Source organism: Vigna radiata, chromosome 9 (assembly GCF_000741045.1).
Source record: "Vigna radiata var. radiata cultivar VC1973A chromosome 9, Vradiata_ver6, whole genome shotgun sequence".
NCBI classification, from domain to species: Eukaryota; Viridiplantae; Streptophyta; class Magnoliopsida; order Fabales; family Fabaceae; genus Vigna; species Vigna radiata.
In genome coordinates this window covers 14,837,129-14,855,851 of record NC_028359.1, presented here as the reverse complement: position 1 = coordinate 14,855,851, position 18,723 = coordinate 14,837,129, and the positions used below count along the sequence as shown (strand labels likewise).

The following is an 18,723-nucleotide window of genomic DNA, read 5'->3' as shown; positions in this document are numbered from 1 at the left end:
GTGGTGAAGAACGATTATGAATCTTCGAAGCTCAAAGAACTATATAGCGGGTGTAGGTATAATTAGAATCTTTCATGCACAATAAAATCATGGATTTTGTAATTAAAAACAGAAAAGGGTTATGGAATTGTAGCATTGAGTGAAAAGGGCTTGTGAATTGTGTTAGCGAAAAAGGTCATCGGAAAGAATTACAGATCATGAAGGAAAAGATGATGCGAAAGGAAAGGAAAGTGCATGGTCAAATTTTAGATTGCTATATGCAAGTAATAAAGTAGTGATTAAATATTGGGCACAACATACTGACTATGATATTAACTTCATTTTTAAAGCATTAGACATGTATACACACGTGTATGCACTCCCAAAGTAATAATAGTCATTATCTTTGTAAAAATATGATCATTTTAAACTTACATCTCAATTTATAAAAAAAATAAATAAATTGAACGTTCACTAATCATTATGTAGTCACCAGAAATAGGTAAAAAAAATTAAATAAATCCTTTCATGAAAGAGTAATTAACGAAACAAAAGTAAGTACTTAAATTTATTGAGATGATAAGGTTTAAAGAACTCAAGGAAAAACTATAAGAAAACCGTGTTTCGTGGATAATAGATTTTTTTTTTTTTTAATAATTCAAGCTTATGGACGAATTATTCACGACAAAAAATTTGTCAGTATAAAAGTCATTCTTAAATTGTATCAATGGATAGCAAAATTTGTCAATTAAATCTGCGATTTGCTCTTTCAAATCTTATACTCATGAGGTCAAAGCATATGTTTCAGTTATCTTAAAACCGAAAACCTATAACTGTATAAATAATTTAAAAAATATCATCATATTTTTTAAAGGTTGTATCCTAAGTGTTAAAATATAGGTTTTGGTTCTAAGTTAAATCGAAGCTATATCTAACTACATACGATAGATTTTTGAATTTTTACAATTTGTAAAAGATCTTATTGCATATTTTATTCTTCTTCTTTGTTGAAATTTTGTGCTTTCCATTATAACCTTTGTTAAGATTTATTTTTTGTCTTTATTATGGTTTATTTTCTTTCTCATTTCTCGTTTATTTATTTCTTTTGTTTTTATTTTTTTCTTCTTTCTCTTACTTTTTTTTTCTTGTTTAGGTGTCACCACTGCATTTTGATGACTATTTTACTTTTGGAACACCACAACATTATTATTGTCTTGGTTGTTAGTTTATGTTTGAAGAGTTGGTCTTAATCTCTACTCTCACTCTGATTGTCATTATTGATATCACTCTCCCTCGCATTTAATCAAAAATCCTACTTTTATTTATTTATTTATTTTTTTAATGGTTTTATCCTTTGATTGTCTTACTAACCAAGTTTATACTTTTTATTTTTTTTACTTCCCTGAATATATTTAGTTATAAAACTAGAATATAATAGTAAAAGAAATTGATGTGAAATCCATTTGCTGTACTAATGAAAATTTAGTTAGATAATATTGAATCTTTTTTAATCCTATTTAATCATCAAATAAAAAATACGTTGGTTATAGTTTAAACTTTTTGTTCTTTCAAATTAATCATAATCATTTACAAAATATTTCACTCCCAGTCTATTTCTACGTACTTTCTTATTCCTTGTTCAAGCAGTCTAATTTTTCACTTTATTTCTTCTTTTTGTATTCAATTGTTTAATCTCATGTTTCTCTCTCTTTATTTCCATTGATAGAATATTAAAGAAAAAAAAAGGAAAGCATAGAAGGTAAAAGAAATTAAAAAAAAAATTACAAATACAAAAACATATATATATATATATATATATATATATATATATATATATATATATATATATATATGTATGTATATATAAAAACAAAAATTATTAAAAATATAAGTATTATTATGTGAATCTAAATTAAAATTAAATATTTTCAATATAAAAATTTATAAATTATTATTGTTATAAAAAGTATTACTAATTTATATATTAAACATTTGATTTTATTGATGAATATCAATAAAATATATTAAAATATTAAATACAGAAATGTGACGATATATCATTGAAGGAGACAAATACTCACCCAAGATCTTTTAATCTAAAAGAAAGTCATATTTGTTTATTATTCTTGTTACTAACAATCAGATTTATAATCAATTAAATCGGAGAGTTAATTGATTAATGAAAAATAAAATACAATAACATTATTATTTTTTATTCTAATATAATAAATAATTATAATATAAAAATGTAATTAATACTTAAATACTTATAAATATATTTTATTATATTATAATAAAATGAGAATATCAAAATAGTTAATAAAATAAATTTAATATTTTTTTAATATATGTTTTAAATAAATTTTCTCTCATTTTTTTTTCATTTTTCAATATATATTTGTTAATTCAAATAATCTAAGCTTCTACTCTTTTTTTCTTCATTTTCTTTGTTTTTTCATCCCTCAAACCTTGAAACTTTTTTTTTTTACTTTAGAGAACTTTTCTACAATATAAAATTTTAATTTTTAAAATTTAAATTTAAAAATTTTGTATTATTTTAAAATTTTAATTTTTTAAACAATACTGCTTCCTAGAAAAATTTATTTATGTATACTTCATACAAAATTATTTCCATAAATTTAATGAAACTAAATAAAAAAAAATCACGTTACCTACATTAAATTATCTAATAAAGTAAATAAATAATTTTTAATAAAAACATTATATATCTCTTTAATTTTTGCAAGCTTGGAAACTTTGTATCTTTAAAACTTTTTTAAAATTTATCAAAAATCACGATTTTAGAAACAAAACATATGCGACTAAATAAATAATTTTAACCACCATGAAGAATCGGAAAATTCACAGTATTTATAATTTTCAAAAGTCAGTTTCTGAATATGAAAAACAATTCGTAAAATGTGTGAATAAAACTGAAAGTTCAGTGAAATTAATGGCGTTAATTTAATAATTCTTTAATTTTTATAATAATAACTTATTTATTAAAATTTTCCAACTCTGCTAGGTAGACATAATGAATCATGTCGACATTTTGATGACATAGTTCCGAAGAAGGCAGTGGAAATGTTTATAATGTTATGGTCAGCACTTCTTTCTATTGCATCCATGTCTTCATTATGTCCTCATTCTTATTTTCTTTCTCTCTCGTTGAAAATGCCTCTGACATTGCTTTTCAACACAGTTACCATTTTGCCCATTACGATTTAGATCTTACTTTTAATTATTTGTAAATTTTCCTTTTGGTATACTTCAAAAATAGTTATTCCTGCCAGAATTTCCCAAGTAAGTTTTTATCGTTTTTGACTTAAAAGGACGTGAAGCATGCATCTTTAGATATCACATATATAAGTATTGCGATTTGCAATTTTAAAATTGTTATTTCATTAAGTTGACTAAAATAGGACAAATAATTAATGTCATTGTTACGTGATATAATGATCATATTTTCATACAAATTGTATATGTTTTCGAGACTTTTTCACTTAAAACTTCTACTTTTGCATCCTAGACTTAATTTCTTTTATAAACAATCTAAATAAACTTAATAATAATAATAATAACAATAACAATAATAATAATAATAATAATAATAATAATAATAATAATATACAAAGCATTCACCACATCCCTTGTACTTTTAACATTTTAAAGAAATTTATTACTAGAAATTAACTTACATTCCTAATTTTCAATAAAAGTATAATTTTTGAATCAAACTAATTTATTGTTAAGATTTTTGTAGGAGATATTGTATGTAGATTCAGTAAAAGTGAACTATGAAAATTCACTTTCAATAAATTAAGAATAAATTTATGGTATTATTTTCACCTCAAGACTTTAAAATAGTATATTTGTGTGCAATTTTTTATATATCATTCAATTTTTCTCATTCAATGTAAAACATTTTTTCTTAGACTAATTACTCTAATTATAATTGAATTTTACATGTTTGTTTCTATCAAAACTGGTTAGCAAGACAAACTAAACTTCGATACCAAATTTAAATTTTTCTAGGAGAAAGAAACTTCAAAAGTTTAAACATCAATAAATTATGACTTAATTATAACTCTATCCAAATCTTTTAGACAATTTGTAGATATATTTTTTCCTATATATTATTCAAGGCTCCTATTTCTATATATAAGTTATTTTAAAAAAACTGAAGTTGCAACTACGAATCATAAGTACAAAACTGAAACAAGGGCACCGTAGTAAAAGCAACATTCTTCTGGAACAGTGGAACAAATCAATCAAACGTAGGTTTCGGCGAAGGCGAGAACACCAAGAATCTGAAAAGTGCAAATGTCCAGATTCATGGCTTTGGTATCTGTGTTGAGCAGTGTGCTTCTAAGGAAGTGTATTCATATATACAACGAATATGCACATCTATTGCTAGACATGGCTTTCGTTTTGGTATCGTCGGTGACATTCTCCGCCATGCGTTTCCGGCCAACAGAAGCTGTTTCCGGCAGAATTTCTCCCATGACATCAATGATGGGTAGGCCAGATCGCTAGCACTATCTATGTAGTTAGTTTAGCATATATGTAGATCATATGTATGTGTTCTTACCCTTTCTTTTCCCAAGAGAAAATAAAAATACATGGTGAATTTTCTGTCACTAACGAATCTGATTCAAACTTTCTCTATAATAGTTATTTTTATTTTCTTAATTGTATGATGCAACGCTACTTAATCTTTGAACTTCTGTGATAAACTTGCTTAATGCTATTTAACGATGCTCCCAATAGAGAGATTCCATTGATTTCGATAAATAGACTTGAATTCATGTGTATCTATGTAGGTTCTGTGTTGATGATATCTTATGCATGCCAAAATAGCACACAAAATCTATCTAAATGTATAAATTAAGAGGTAGAATTTGCAGCTTCAGTTATGGAATCAAGGCTGAAATGTTTTAGGGTGTAAAAAATAAATTTCACCAAGAATTACTTTGAAGGTGGCAAGTCTGTAGATCAAAACAAGATGAAAACTGCTTGTAAAATGGAATTTACGTTTCTGCAACCATGATTTTGTATATGAAATATTAATATTTAGCACTTAGATTATGTACATTATAAATTTATTATATTATATCAGAAGGATAGATGGTTTTGTAGTATAATACATTTTATGTTTAGTATTTTTAGTATTTTTTTAATATTTAAACATAATATTACCCCATAAGTCGATTCTAATTATAATTATATAAATGTAAGATATGGTTTTTGTTAAAGACTGATTAAATTTTATATTTATATAATAGAATATCGTAATTGTTTCTAGGTATACAATCCATGATAAATTTAATAAACTAGTTGCATAATTTGTCTCTGATTTAAATATACACAAGTTTCTGATTGAGCTGACAAATACATTTTGATAGGGACCATGTTCTTCATTACAAGTATCAAAGATTTAAAATGAAAAAAAAAAAAAAAGCTTAGGCAACTCCAAGGAAACTGAATATAAGAAAATGTTGCTTGTAGGATTTCAAATTTGCTGGTGGATGAGAGTAGGAAAGAAACTGTAGAAAGAAAAATGGAAAGAGAGAATGGGAAAGTGAAAGATATAATAAATGTAACAAAAAGAAAGATATATGGGAAAAAAAATAAAAAGGCAGTTTCTAACTATAATTAGCTTTGAATATGTAGAAAATATATATGAAGCTAATTACACTTCATGGTATATACTATAGTGTGATATTTGAAACCTAGTCTCTAAAGTGAATCTCCCTGCACATTCAGAAAAGTTATTCAAAAAAACTTTGCATGCAATTACATTCAAATTAAGGCATTTTTCATTCTTCAGCTGAACAGATTTGAAACACGAAACTAAGTATTATAAACTTTTAATTAAAGTTCTTGATTTAGTCCTTAGGGTGGATTTTCACTAGTTTGTCTGTGTCTGTTAGGTTAAACTCAACCTACACCCACTATAAGAGGTGTTATATATATATATATATATATATATATATATATATATATATATATATATATATATATATATATATATATATATAACTCAGTTCCATTTTGTTAGGGGACACATGTATAACTTTCCATTTTATTGAAGAAAGAGATTCCATATTTCTTTCACATGCATACATAATAAATAATTGAGGAAATTTAGCTAGAAAAACCATCAATAATTCTTTTTTAAATCATAGTCTAATTCACTCTGATAAAATCTCTCTCTCTCTCTCTCTCTCTTTTGATTTCTTGATTCTCACAACAGATTCTATAATTTTCATGTTTGATTTCATATTAATAAAGATTAACTACACCTTCATTATAACTTAATTTAAATTCAGAGTTTAGTTGTCAATATTTTAATTATTTTCGTTAGTTTTTATAATTTGTTAATTGTTGATTCCAAATATTTACAAAGTGAAGTCCCCAACTAGTATGTTCTTCTCAAATGATTATATGTTTGAGTATTTAAATAAAGATGAGGTACAAACCCTCCTTAAAGTTAATAATTCAAAAATCACGCTTGGATTATTGTTTTAGCTTATGATGGTGAAATGATGTTAAAATTACAGTTGATTATTGTATTGTTAATTTAGTAAATTCTCTTTTAACAATCTTTTAAACAACGATAAATATTTTCGTGACTTTGTGGTTATCGGTAGTTTATAGTTTTGAGTATTTTATAAAATTATATATAGTTATACAACATGAATTGATAATTATTTACATATATTTTTATCTTATCTAATAGATATATTAAAAAACACCACTTAATAAGATTTATTAAGCTTCCGTCTAAATTTGTCTATAAGATAATATTAATATATTATAACTAATCTTGACAATTTAATATTATAGTTATTATTTAAAGTATCATTATATTATTATTTACTGTATTGTTATTATATATTTGAAATAAATATTATTTAGATATAAATATAAACTCAACTCAGTTTGAGTTTAGAAATAAAATTAATATTTAAATAATTATTTATATTTTATATAGAGATTTTCAAATCATATTACTTTGAATCTTAATTTTTGTAGTGATACAACACAAATTATATGTATTTTGAGTTTTTGACATAATAATATAATAATGGATATTAGTTTTTAACAATTTCGTTTTTCTGGTTGACATAAATTGATTGCTTCACTTGGATATTTAGTAATGATTGTGTGTATTATCTCTTAACATTTCTACATTGTGATTTTGTTAGGCAGCGGGTACTATTTTTCTAAGAGGAATTACGCTCATAGAATAGGAAAAGGCAAAAACTAAAGAAAATGGTTTCTTCATTCATTCTCCTAATTTGACTGTAAGGAGTGATTTAAATATTGGACATGATTGCAATATAATTTTAACTCGGTAATGGTAGAATCATTTTTGACATTATTTTTATAATAAGAGAATGAAAAATAATATGTTAAATAAGTGTAGATGTAAGTCAAAAAAAAATTTATCTTTTAACCAAGACGACTTAAAGAAACATTTATATAGGAAGCTTCTTATATCTCTAACAGATCTTCCTGCACCTTCTTATACTTCATGGAGTCATGATTTTGTTCTCGCCATTCTTTGTTTGGTAGTTAACATTTTTTTTTTATGTCATTTAATTGTTGGGGAAGGTACGACACACACATAGAACTCCACACATGGTAAGACATTGTCTGCTTTGGGCTAAGTCCTCACAGGTTTGCTTTTGGTACCACTCCAAAAGGCCTCTTACCATTGGAGATATCTATGTGTATATAAACCCTTGACCAGTCCTTCTTTCACTCAATATGGGACTTTGTTTGCACTCCAACATCCTCCCTCAAACAAAGGACTATGGTCACCTTCCTCCCTCGCTGTGGAAGTCTTGTCTTTTTCATTCGAGTACACCATGGTCAACACGGAGCATTTCTCATTTGCCCTCTTTCACGATCCATGGTCACAATGAGCTTTTCTAGCTCTCCTCACCTCTCATGATTCCTCCAGCGCCACTGGCCTCCTACCTGGCTCGCCTGATCATGAGGGGATGTACTCGTCTGAGCCCGGCCACCAGACCCGAACCATGGACTCTGATACCACTGTTAGAATGAAAGATACTGAGAAGAAGAGAAAGGATTCTGCACTGCTGTGTGTAAACTAAATGTATGCAAAAATCTCATTGAAACTGAATGAGCTCTACCACAATATATAGTAGAGTGCAAAAGTAAAAGATAGGGTACGGGAGTAACAAAATTAACTGTGAAACTTATCAGCCAGCCCTATCTACAAAACAGAACACTAAAACTACAGAAACTACAGAAACTGAATTATTTTCTAATATTAATAACTCGAAACGAAACCTTGTGTTTTTACTTTCTTAAGTGAGTTTTCATATTCTACTTTATTTTAGCATTTTAGTCAACTAAGGAGAGTTTCTTAACAACTAGCTTAACTACTAACTTTGATGAACACTTTTTTATTGACCTATAACCATTTAAATGATATTATTTCCTTACCAGAATTATTCATCATGTTAGAATACTCAAATTATTTAAATTCATAAATGAATTTAAAAAATTTCAATTATTCTAATATTTTAACAAATAAAATTAAGAAACATAAAATATATATTTAATAATTTTAGATAATAAAATTGGTATTAATTATAAAGAAATTGATATTACATTAACGAGTGAAAACTTATGTCTTCCTTTAAAAATAACACATGATGATTAATCCATATAATTTTTTCAAAAAATTCAACATATAATTCTCAAATAATCTCAATAAAAAAATCACATAAATATCCACTCATCTAAACATGACTTCTCTTTTTTATTTTGTGTGAATTATAATAAATTTTTAAAATTCAACGCAAATATAATTTTTCAAAATAAAAATATATACTTTCGGTAGATTTATTAGAAGACATAACATAAAAACTTATGGATTATATTTAAGAATTCTTTTCACTTATATATGATTGAATTTGTATTTTTATTATTGAATGTAACACTTCATATTCAGACTTGCACTTTAGGTGTGTTTTCCTTAAATGTCTTCGAGTTATAAACCATCTTCTTTGTGTATCTATAGACATATTTACACGGCCTTTAAAATTTGTACATATGTCGTCAATTTATATACCCTAAATGTATAAGACAATTGCTTCCTGCAGCCCCTCAAATCTCATCCAACACCCTATCAAACATTTGAAATGTCAAAAGGTAACCTCATAGTGTTTTTACATCTAAATCTAGTCTTCTTCTTCGGTTGCACATTGAAGCTACAACAACATATCTATTCCGGAACTATATTCCGAAATAAAAATTCAATAATACAATATGAAATTTATATTCCGGAAGTCTTGTGTATGGTTTATCTTTTGGATTAATCATTCCCTGAATAATATTTTACTTTTCGGGAAATAATATTCTGAAAAACCATTTCTCATCTCTCAAAAAACTCGAAAAACAATTAACGATAAAAGTGAAATCTTAAAATATAATGGGGTGCAGATAGAAATTGATAGAGAGCGGAAGCAATTGTCGATGTATAAACTTCCTTTTCGTTATACATTTGGATTGTTTATAACTTATAGAATAATGATACTTAGACAACATTTTTTTATAACATCTGAACATTACCTATGTGTCATTATGTGATTGGTCTAAAATTACTTTACAATCAATAATAATAATCATAAATACTACTGTGAACCAATCACAGAATGACATGTAGATGATGTTCAAATATTGTCAAAAAATGATGTTTAAGTATCATTGTCCTAACTTATGGATAACATACTTAGATAACATTTTTTTGACAACATCTGAACATTATCTACGTGTTATTCTGTGATTGGTCTAAAATTACTTTACAATCAATAATAATAATCATAAATACTACCGTGAACCAATCACAGAATGACATGTAAACGATGTTCAAATATTGTCAAAAAAATGATGTCTAAGTATCATTATCCTAACTTATGGATGATGATACTTAGACAACATTTTTTTGACAACATTTGAACGTTATCTACGTGTCATTCTGTGATTGGTCTAAAATTACTTCACAATCAATAATAATAATAAAAAATACTACCGTGAATCAATCACAGAATGACATGTAGATGATGTTCAAATATTGTCAAAAAATTGATGTGTAAGTATCATTATCCTAACTTATGGATAATGATACTTAGACAATATTTTTTTGACACATTTTTTGACAACATCTGAACATTATCTACGTGTCATTCTGTGATTGGTCTAAAATTACTTCACAATCAATAATAATAATCATAAATACTACCGTGAACCAATCACAGAATGACACGTAGATGATGTTCAAATATTGTCAAAAAAATGATGTCTAAGTATCGTTATCCTAACTTATGGATAATGATACTTAGACAACATTTTCTTTACAACATCTCAACATTATCTACGTGTCATTACGTGATTAGTCTAAAATTACTTCACAATCAATAATAATAATCATAAATACTACCGTGAACCAATCACAGAATATCACGTAAATAACCTTATTTGATTAAGTATTACTAGTACTCATCTATCAGTTTTATTCAAATTCTAATTAGCTTATATAAAATGTTGCTATAACCGATACATCAAAATGTTAAACTGATGCACATTCATAAATAAGTACCCAATGTAACAATAGATAAGGCAAACAAATATCTCTTTCATAATGAAGCTCCGTTCTAACCTCTACCAATGTCGTGGGAGACAGAGGCACACTTTATCATAGAAGCATAATAAGAAAACGAGATGAATATTTTTTTTTTCCATGAAAGAAGTTGCTGTGTTATTTGCTAGAAACTTCCAATGGCCAAGTTATCAGTTTTGGCGTGAAGTTACGTGAAAATAAAGCAACAGATAATAAACATGGGAAGAAAAGATAAACGACAAGAGACAATTGGCTCCTTCATATGAAAAGGTACAAACATCAGACAAGAGACAACGAGTTGTTGGCTCATTCATGTCTTAAGATCATGGATAGGTTGGCTATTTTAGCTAATAAGTCTGCATCTCTGTAAATTTTATAGACTGTGAATATGGCATTACATCATTTCACTTATGATAATATAATACTTTTATTAAAGCTAGGATATCCGGTCTAAGCTTCACATTCTAGACAAGGTCAAGTCCATTGCATCTACTACGAAATCTGCAAACAACGGATTACACAAGCCGTTAAAAACAGAATAGTTTCATGGCGGATAATTGAGAGAAATTGAGGTTGAGCCAAACCTGCGTCTTCTTTGGTGAAACACAAGGGGGGTGTAATTCTGAAGACATTTCCATAGTAACCACCCTTGCCAATAAGTACCCCTAATTCTGTAGTAAAGCAGAATGATCAGTTTGCAATATAGAGGAAAACTATAGCTAGCACCAAAAAGTGCATATCTAAAGGAGTGTGGATTTTACCTTTCATTTGGTCCATTACATGCAATGTTTCTTCTTTTGCTGGAATTTTAAGCTCACGATCAGTGACAAGTTCAACTCCTAGAATCAGGCCTCTTCCTCTCACATCACCAATCACTACAGAAGAAACAAAGTTTGGTTGTAAAATTTGTTGGAAACTCTAATGACTTATTTGTAAATAATGTACTCTACTCTCAATTTAGGTGCGTGTTTGGATACCATCGGTTAGGAAAATGCTTTTTTATAACTTTTTTATGATTGATCCAGATTCATAAAATAGTGATACATTTTAAAAAATTGTTAAAAAAAGTTTTGTTGTTCTATCGGTTATTGCTAAAATATTAAAGATTTTGTTTCTTCATTTGTATCTAGAACTCGGGAATGTATACCAAAAATCACTTTCCTTTTTTTTATCCAAACAGAGCATGCATATATATTTAGAAGGAATCCTAGTATGTAAAACTGTAATGAGAATGAAATAAGAAGGGTGAAGATATTACATTCATATTTGTCCTTTAGGCTAGTGAGCCTTTCTTTCAAATAGGTTCCAACCTCAAGTGCATTTTTCTGAAGCTGTTCTTTCTCTATTACTTTTAAAACAGCCAACCCTGCAGCAGTACTAACAGGATTCCCACCAAAGGTATTAAAGTAATTCCGGTGGGTTAAGACCTCTGCAATCTCTGGAGTTGTTACAACAGCACCAAGGGGAAAACCATTTCCAATGCCCTGCAAAATTAGAATAAAAAAAAGAGAAGGCAACAGATAAAAAAAGTGATACAATCACAAATGTTTATGCCATCTATCATCAGATAAATGGTGTATAATATATGGTTTTATCAAACACTTTTAAGTATTTTATGCAAACAAATCATAATGTTACACGACATTAGGAAAGATACCTTAGCCATTGTCACTATGTCAGGAACAACGTTGTGGGACTCAAATCCCCAAAAATGGCTACCAGTGCGACCAAAGCCAGCCTGAACCTCATCTGCAATGAAAAGTCCTCCTGCTTTTTTTATGGTATTGTATACAGCAGGCAAGTAACCAGGAGCCAGTTCAACGATACCCCCCACTCCCTATCACAAACAAGACCAGCATCAAGGTGTGCTTAATTCCCATATTGTTTCAATCATAAGTCAAATTATAATATCTTGTTACTTAAAGATGATGGTAGATGTAGAAAGAAAAATAAACAAAATATGTTGGATCTCTCTATATAAATTTCTCTTAATACCTGGATAGCTTCAGACATGAAGGCTGCAACATGTCCAGAAGTTCCAAAGTTAATGATATCTTGAACATCTCTTGCATATTTTTCTCCATCAGAACCGAAAATTCCTCTGTAAGGGTCTGGATTTACTGCATGATGAATACCACTCTGTTGACAATACAGCAAAAGAACACATAAGGAAACACTAGTTCGCTTCAGGGACTAAGATATACTTAACAATGTAATTTTTTTAGGAAAAAATCTTTTTAATAAGATTTTTTAACAACTTTTTGACAACGCATACGTGACAGCTTGTGATTGGTCCGTTTTAAATATTTTTTTAAATGTTCAAATAAACCAATAAAGTAATGACACGTGTCCCGTTATAAAAAAAGGGTTAAATATGTTTTTAGTCCCTACACTTTGGAGCGATTTTGATTTTAGTCCTTCTTTCAAACTATGGTACAATTTAGTCCTTCAACTTTAGAAAACTCTGTTTTTAGTCCTTTTTACCAATTTTTTTTAACTTTATTTGCTGTTTCAAACGCGTTTCTCAGTTAACATTGAAGCAAAAATGTGTCACACAGTGTAAACAATCCAAATGCTACAATGAAACGTGTTTGAAACAAAAAATAAAGTTAAAAAAATTTGGTAAAAAGGACTAAAACCAGAGTTTTCTAAAGTTGAAGGACTAAATTGTACCATAGTTTGAAAGAGGGACTAAAACCAAAATCGTCCCAAAGTATAGGGACTAAAAACATATTTAACCCTAAAAAAAATTGTCAAAATATCATCATCCATTTTTTTAAAGCTTGAAGGATTCAAATCAATGCTTTTATATATAGAGGACTAAAGCCGGATTTATAAAAAAAATCAAGAACTATAAAAACATAATTCAATCTTAAATGAAAAGTATAATAGTATATAAAATATAATGGAACTTCATTTAGGGACAAGCAAGTGAAATTAAATATAAAAATTTATCACGGTATAAAACAAAAATAATCGTAATTAATTTGACACAAGCAAGGAATACGGTGCCGTCTTATTGAGAAACTCACTATTCCAGGGTCATGATATTTCACAAAAAATATCTGAAAATTATCTCTAGTTTCAAATTTATCTGAAAGAGTCCTAACTATGATAATTTTTGACGTATATAATGAACTTATCTGCCTGTCGTTAGTATTCTAATGAAGAAGCTGAAAATTCCGAAGATAGGATAACACATGATACATGCTTTTTTGTTTACTCTATTATTATGTAGAACTGAAACAAAACCAAATCAGAGACAACGTGTATGAGATATCATTCGCTATTGGGATGGTCCACACTTTCATATCTCGAAAGCAGATGGAAATTTGTACTAATATGGAACGTAGTTTTCATTTTCTTAAATACAGAGTTGGATGAAAGTAATTTTGAAACACATAAAATTCATACTTTGATATTATCTTTTATTATTCTTTTTTTTTTCTTTTCTAAAAAATAAAATTTTATTTGTTTATAATCATTATATTCTTTCAAATCCTCCCAAATCCATTTAATTATTCTCTTCCAAATCCATTCAAGTAAACAACACCTAAATAATCAAAGTAAACAAGACGTAAATAACCATGTATGATTCTACTATTAAGTAATATAAGATATTCAAAACACTTTTTTTTTTCTCTTTTATGTTGAGAATTTAACATCTTGATCATTAAATTGTATATCATTAAACATGAGTGATAAGCCTAATAACATAATATAATATATTAAGGACCAATTTACTTTAAAAGATTTACTATTTAAAGATATTAAGAAAGAGATTTGCAGGAATTAAAAAACATTTTACTATATTATCCCTATTTAATAATAATAATAATATTATTATTATTATTATTATTATTATTATTTAAATTTATTAAATTATATTTTTTTACATTTTAAAAATTATTTTTTAATTTTTTATAAATATTTTTACAATTATAATCATTATTATTTTATATTACTTTTATAACTAAAATATCTTAATAATCTTTAATTTCTCCTATTAAATATTTTTTTATTTATTTATAACATCAGTGAAATCTTATACTAAATTTCAGATTTTATTTCTAACTCCACTCTTCTCCATCTTCAAATCTCACTTTTAATAACAATGAATTCACTCTTTATTCTTTCGGTCATTTTCCCCAAAATGAGTCCTCTAAAACAGATATTTTAGTCATAAGTCAGCATCACTTTCAAGGTTGACACTTTATATGTGACCCGTGACACACGTCCACTGTAGCTAGACGCAAGACAGGGTTGTTGTCAAACGCGAAAATTTGAGTTAAAAAAATGAGTTCAGCTACCAGTACGTGTCATCAATACATAGACTTGTGCTCTAGGTGATTTTTAAATTATTCATTTCAAATTTAAAAAAAATGTCAATTCACAGTAAATAATTTTATTTTTGTAAACATTACTTGTGCTATTTTCCCTTTATTTTGGGATTAAATAGTATCAATTACTATATGAAATTTAAAAATGAAAACAATAATTTTGTACCTGCACAACATTGAATTTCCAGATACTTTGAGCTGTGGCTCCCATTGTTCCAGCTGCATTACCGTGATAAGCATTCCTCAGAGATATTATGTCGTGACACCCAGTGTACATCCTTGCCATCAGAATGGCCAATTCGTTTGCTTCTGTTCCAGAGTTTGTGAAAAACACTACCTAACATAAAAAAAAAAAAAAGCCACAATAATAAATGTACTCGTAAAATATTAATATGAGGCACCTTTTCTTCATTATCAACTTATTGAAAGAAATATATATAATATTGAAACACTATGCAATATTGAAGCACCAATGCCAACCACGCAACCAGTGGCATCTCAATCCAATGAACCCATTAATATATGGACAAAGAAAGCAATTTTTTAAAAATAAAATACCAAATTCTACCAGATCATTGAAACATACCCATCTCTTGAGATAGTGGCTGACGTGGAAGCTGCTCTAAAAGTTTTGAACTTCATCAATAGTCCTTTGCTTTTGGTTCGCTTAATTTCTTTATTTTTTCTCTCTTTCAAATCAGCACCATAAAAGTATCGTACAGAACAATTTTCTAATGATTCACAAAGAATGACGCGTACCATCCTTGATCTAAGATAAAATTTTTAATTTCCTATTGGTTTGGGTAATCAAACAATGCTATGATTTTATACATGTAAATCAGAGAGAACAGAGAAACAATTATTGTTAAAGTTTAAAGTAAAAGCCACCTCCATCATCATCATTCAGATCACAAAGCGAAGCGGTTTTATTTATAATAACAAATTTTGAAATGGTTAGATCAAGCCGAACTAACACGTTTAACAGGTACATGAACAATGGATATCAACACCGCAATTTCAAAATTCTAATTCCATTAAAAATAAAAATGAGCTTAATAAAAAACAAAAGTAGGAAGAAACAGTTAGAGTGGAGATAAAAGGGACTAACCTTTAGGTCACCGGGAAGCTTAGAAGCCAAAGCCTGAGCGAAATCGGCGATGGCGTGGTTAAGGTATAGAACGGTGGAGTGCTGCAACTTTGTGGTTTGGTTCACTATGGCCTCCACCACATCAGGGTGACAGTGGCCGCAACACACCGTAGCAATCCCTCCAAATGCGTCCACGTATCTTCTCCCATTTTCATCGAACAGGTACTGTTTCTTTCCTTCCACTATGTTCACCTGCACACCTCACAACCACTGCTTTATCACTTTTTTTTTTTTATTTCCAAACAAATAAAATCAAATGCTCATTAGATATTAAAACTACTGTAGCAGAATTTAATTTATTAAATATGCATAACATTAAATCAATATTCACATCATTTTTATTTTTTTTACAAATAATTATTTGTCTATACGAGTAAATACCGTATGTATCACCGCTAAATGGATTTTTACAACCATCAATCACAAATAAAAAAACTTTAAATATTTCCACTCTCGCATGGAAGCCTACTAAATAAAAAATAATAATTAGTAGAACTCGTTAAAAAATAATTATTTAGCAGAAAATTAGTATGGAGAAAAAGCGCACACAGAATGATAATATATTATTACTGTGAAATAGTTTTAAATTGATTACAAATTAACATGAAAAATAGTTTTGTTCATTTTTAAAATATATATGTAGATATTAAATAGTTATTTGCTCTGAATTTATTTATTTTATAATAATCATATCTTTTGGTGAATTAAGGCATAAATTATTTTACTTATGAAAATTAAAGTATACTAAATAATATATATATATATATATATATATATATATATATATATATATATAATGCCTATTCTTAAGAATGTTATTCATGAAAATTATTATAATAAAATTTTTTATTAACTATTATAATATATGTATTTTGAAAATCATGTAAAAATTGTAAGGCTGGTTTGTTCACATGGTAAAAGTTGAAACGGCGTCGTTATATTTGTGGGGAAATAATCTGGTGTTGCGCCAACTCACGGGATTCTTGTACATATGCAAAATGGAAGGACTCAGATACTCTCTGCGCTTCGCCAGAATCTCGTCGGCGGCGGGCCCTGCATACGGCAGCGGGGAGTAATCAAACGGCGGAAGTTCTCTGATGGCAGGGCCCTTCTCGGCGTCCACCGCCACCCGAGCAAAGCTGCGTCGCCAGTGAAGCGGCTGCGATCGTCGCGTCAAAAGCCTCGTCAAAAGAGGAAACATGATTTTGGCTCTAACGGAGGATAATTTTCTGGCTATGTGATCCGGAGAGAAACCCAACCCGATCAGAGAAATGAAGGTGAAAACTGAAGAGAACACTTGAGCGAAAGAAGAATGAAAAGTATGTTATATAGAAGAATGAATAGAGGACGATGACGTGGACACAAGAAACTGCGTGAGTGATGTGGCAAAAATACTCTTGAAATTGGTGCAAATTACCGTTTTGGAATTTCCTATTTTCTTTTTTGAAAAATAATGGACTGAATAGTTGCTAATGATTATATAAATTAATTTTATTGGAAATATATTTGCATTCTTTTCTAAATGGAATACATGACGGGAGAGTATCCAAATATGTTTCAAGATTAATTTTAATATTGTTTTTTTAATTTTTTATATTTTTAATTAACTAAAAATTTAGATACAATTATCAATACTTTAAAGAATTAAATATATTTTTTGTCTTTTAATTTTTAGAAAAAATAGAATTAGTATTTATTCAAAGTTTTAACTTAATTTAATTTTTAACTTTATAAATATGTAAATTTAATATTTTTAATTAAATTTGGTTAAATTTATTTAATATTTCAAACATATTTTAGATTAGTATTTGAATTATTTATATGTTTCACAAAAATTATAATTAAAAAAATATAATTAATTATATCAAAACATTAAATATTACATTAAATGCGTTGTTATTTACATAAAATTTTATCAGCAACAAATATCAATAAGTGGTACATTTAATGTTTTATTTATCATATAAAATTTATTAAGCAATAAGAATATAAATAATGATTGCATTAATTGATAATAAATGTTCATAAATTTTTAGTAAATAAATATATGTCTTTTCTTATATTTTTTGTATAAATAAGGTATGATATTAAATAAAAAGTAGGATCAAATTATTATAAGGCGAGTGGAATGACTCATTTTTTATTCAAGAAACATAATAGAGAATCTAAATCTATCTTAATAGGATATTTTTTGGTTAAAATTATTTTTTTAATTGTTTTTATTTTAATGTAATTCTTTTATTTATTTTTAATTAAGATTTATATTTATGTTAAATTGATCCAATTTAATTCTTTTCATTAAATTTTATAAATAGCGTTAATAATTTTTATATATGTCAGGTGTCACTTCATAGATTTTTTTTTTTAAATTTCAATTATTTTAAATTGGTTCTTTTATGTTGAGGTCTCCGTTATTTTACATGATAGTGTTGATGTTATGTATTAGTATAAACTTCATTTGTTTATGTCATATGAAACTCACACTATTATGTGACACGACACAAACTTAAAACATAAAAAGAAAACTTCAAGAAAAAAAATAAAATAAAAGAATGAAATACTATAAACTCGAATAATATGTGTAAATATAGTATTAA

General features: G+C 27.4%; 1 protein-coding gene across 1 annotated transcript; it reads right to left on the bottom strand.

Moving 5' to 3' along the window:
* Window positions 1-10,871: 10,871 nt before the first annotated feature.
* LOC106774302 (alanine--glyoxylate aminotransferase 2 homolog 2, mitochondrial) lies at window positions 10,872-17,444 on the bottom strand. Its single transcript, XM_014661249.2, has 9 exons — window positions 17,103-17,444; window positions 16,088-16,318; window positions 15,146-15,316; window positions 12,635-12,778; window positions 12,297-12,476; window positions 11,898-12,123; window positions 11,401-11,514; window positions 11,224-11,310; window positions 10,872-11,140 (listed from the first exon to the last, which is right to left on the bottom strand). Exons 1-9 carry the CDS (start codon window positions 17,325-17,327, stop codon window positions 11,097-11,099), a joined length of 1,422 nt encoding a protein of 473 aa, XP_014516735.1. The 5' UTR covers window positions 17,328-17,444; the 3' UTR covers window positions 10,872-11,096.
* Between the last annotated feature and the right edge of the window lie 1,279 nt (window positions 17,445-18,723).

Excerpts from the sequence above, each read along its gene's own strand:
- LOC106774302 (XM_014661249.2), bottom strand. The coding sequence starts at position 17,327 with ATGTTTCCTCTTTTGACGAGGCTTTTGACGCGACGATCGCAGCCGCTT. Across the intron at positions 12,477-12,634 it reads TCATGTCTGAAGCTATCCAG|GGAGTGGGGGGTATCGTTGA; the intron begins GTATTAAGAGAA and ends TGTTTGTGATAG. Across the intron at positions 11,141-11,223 it reads TTTCACCAAAGAAGACGCAG|ATTTCGTAGTAGATGCAATG; the intron begins GTTTGGCTCAAC and ends CGTTGTTTGCAG.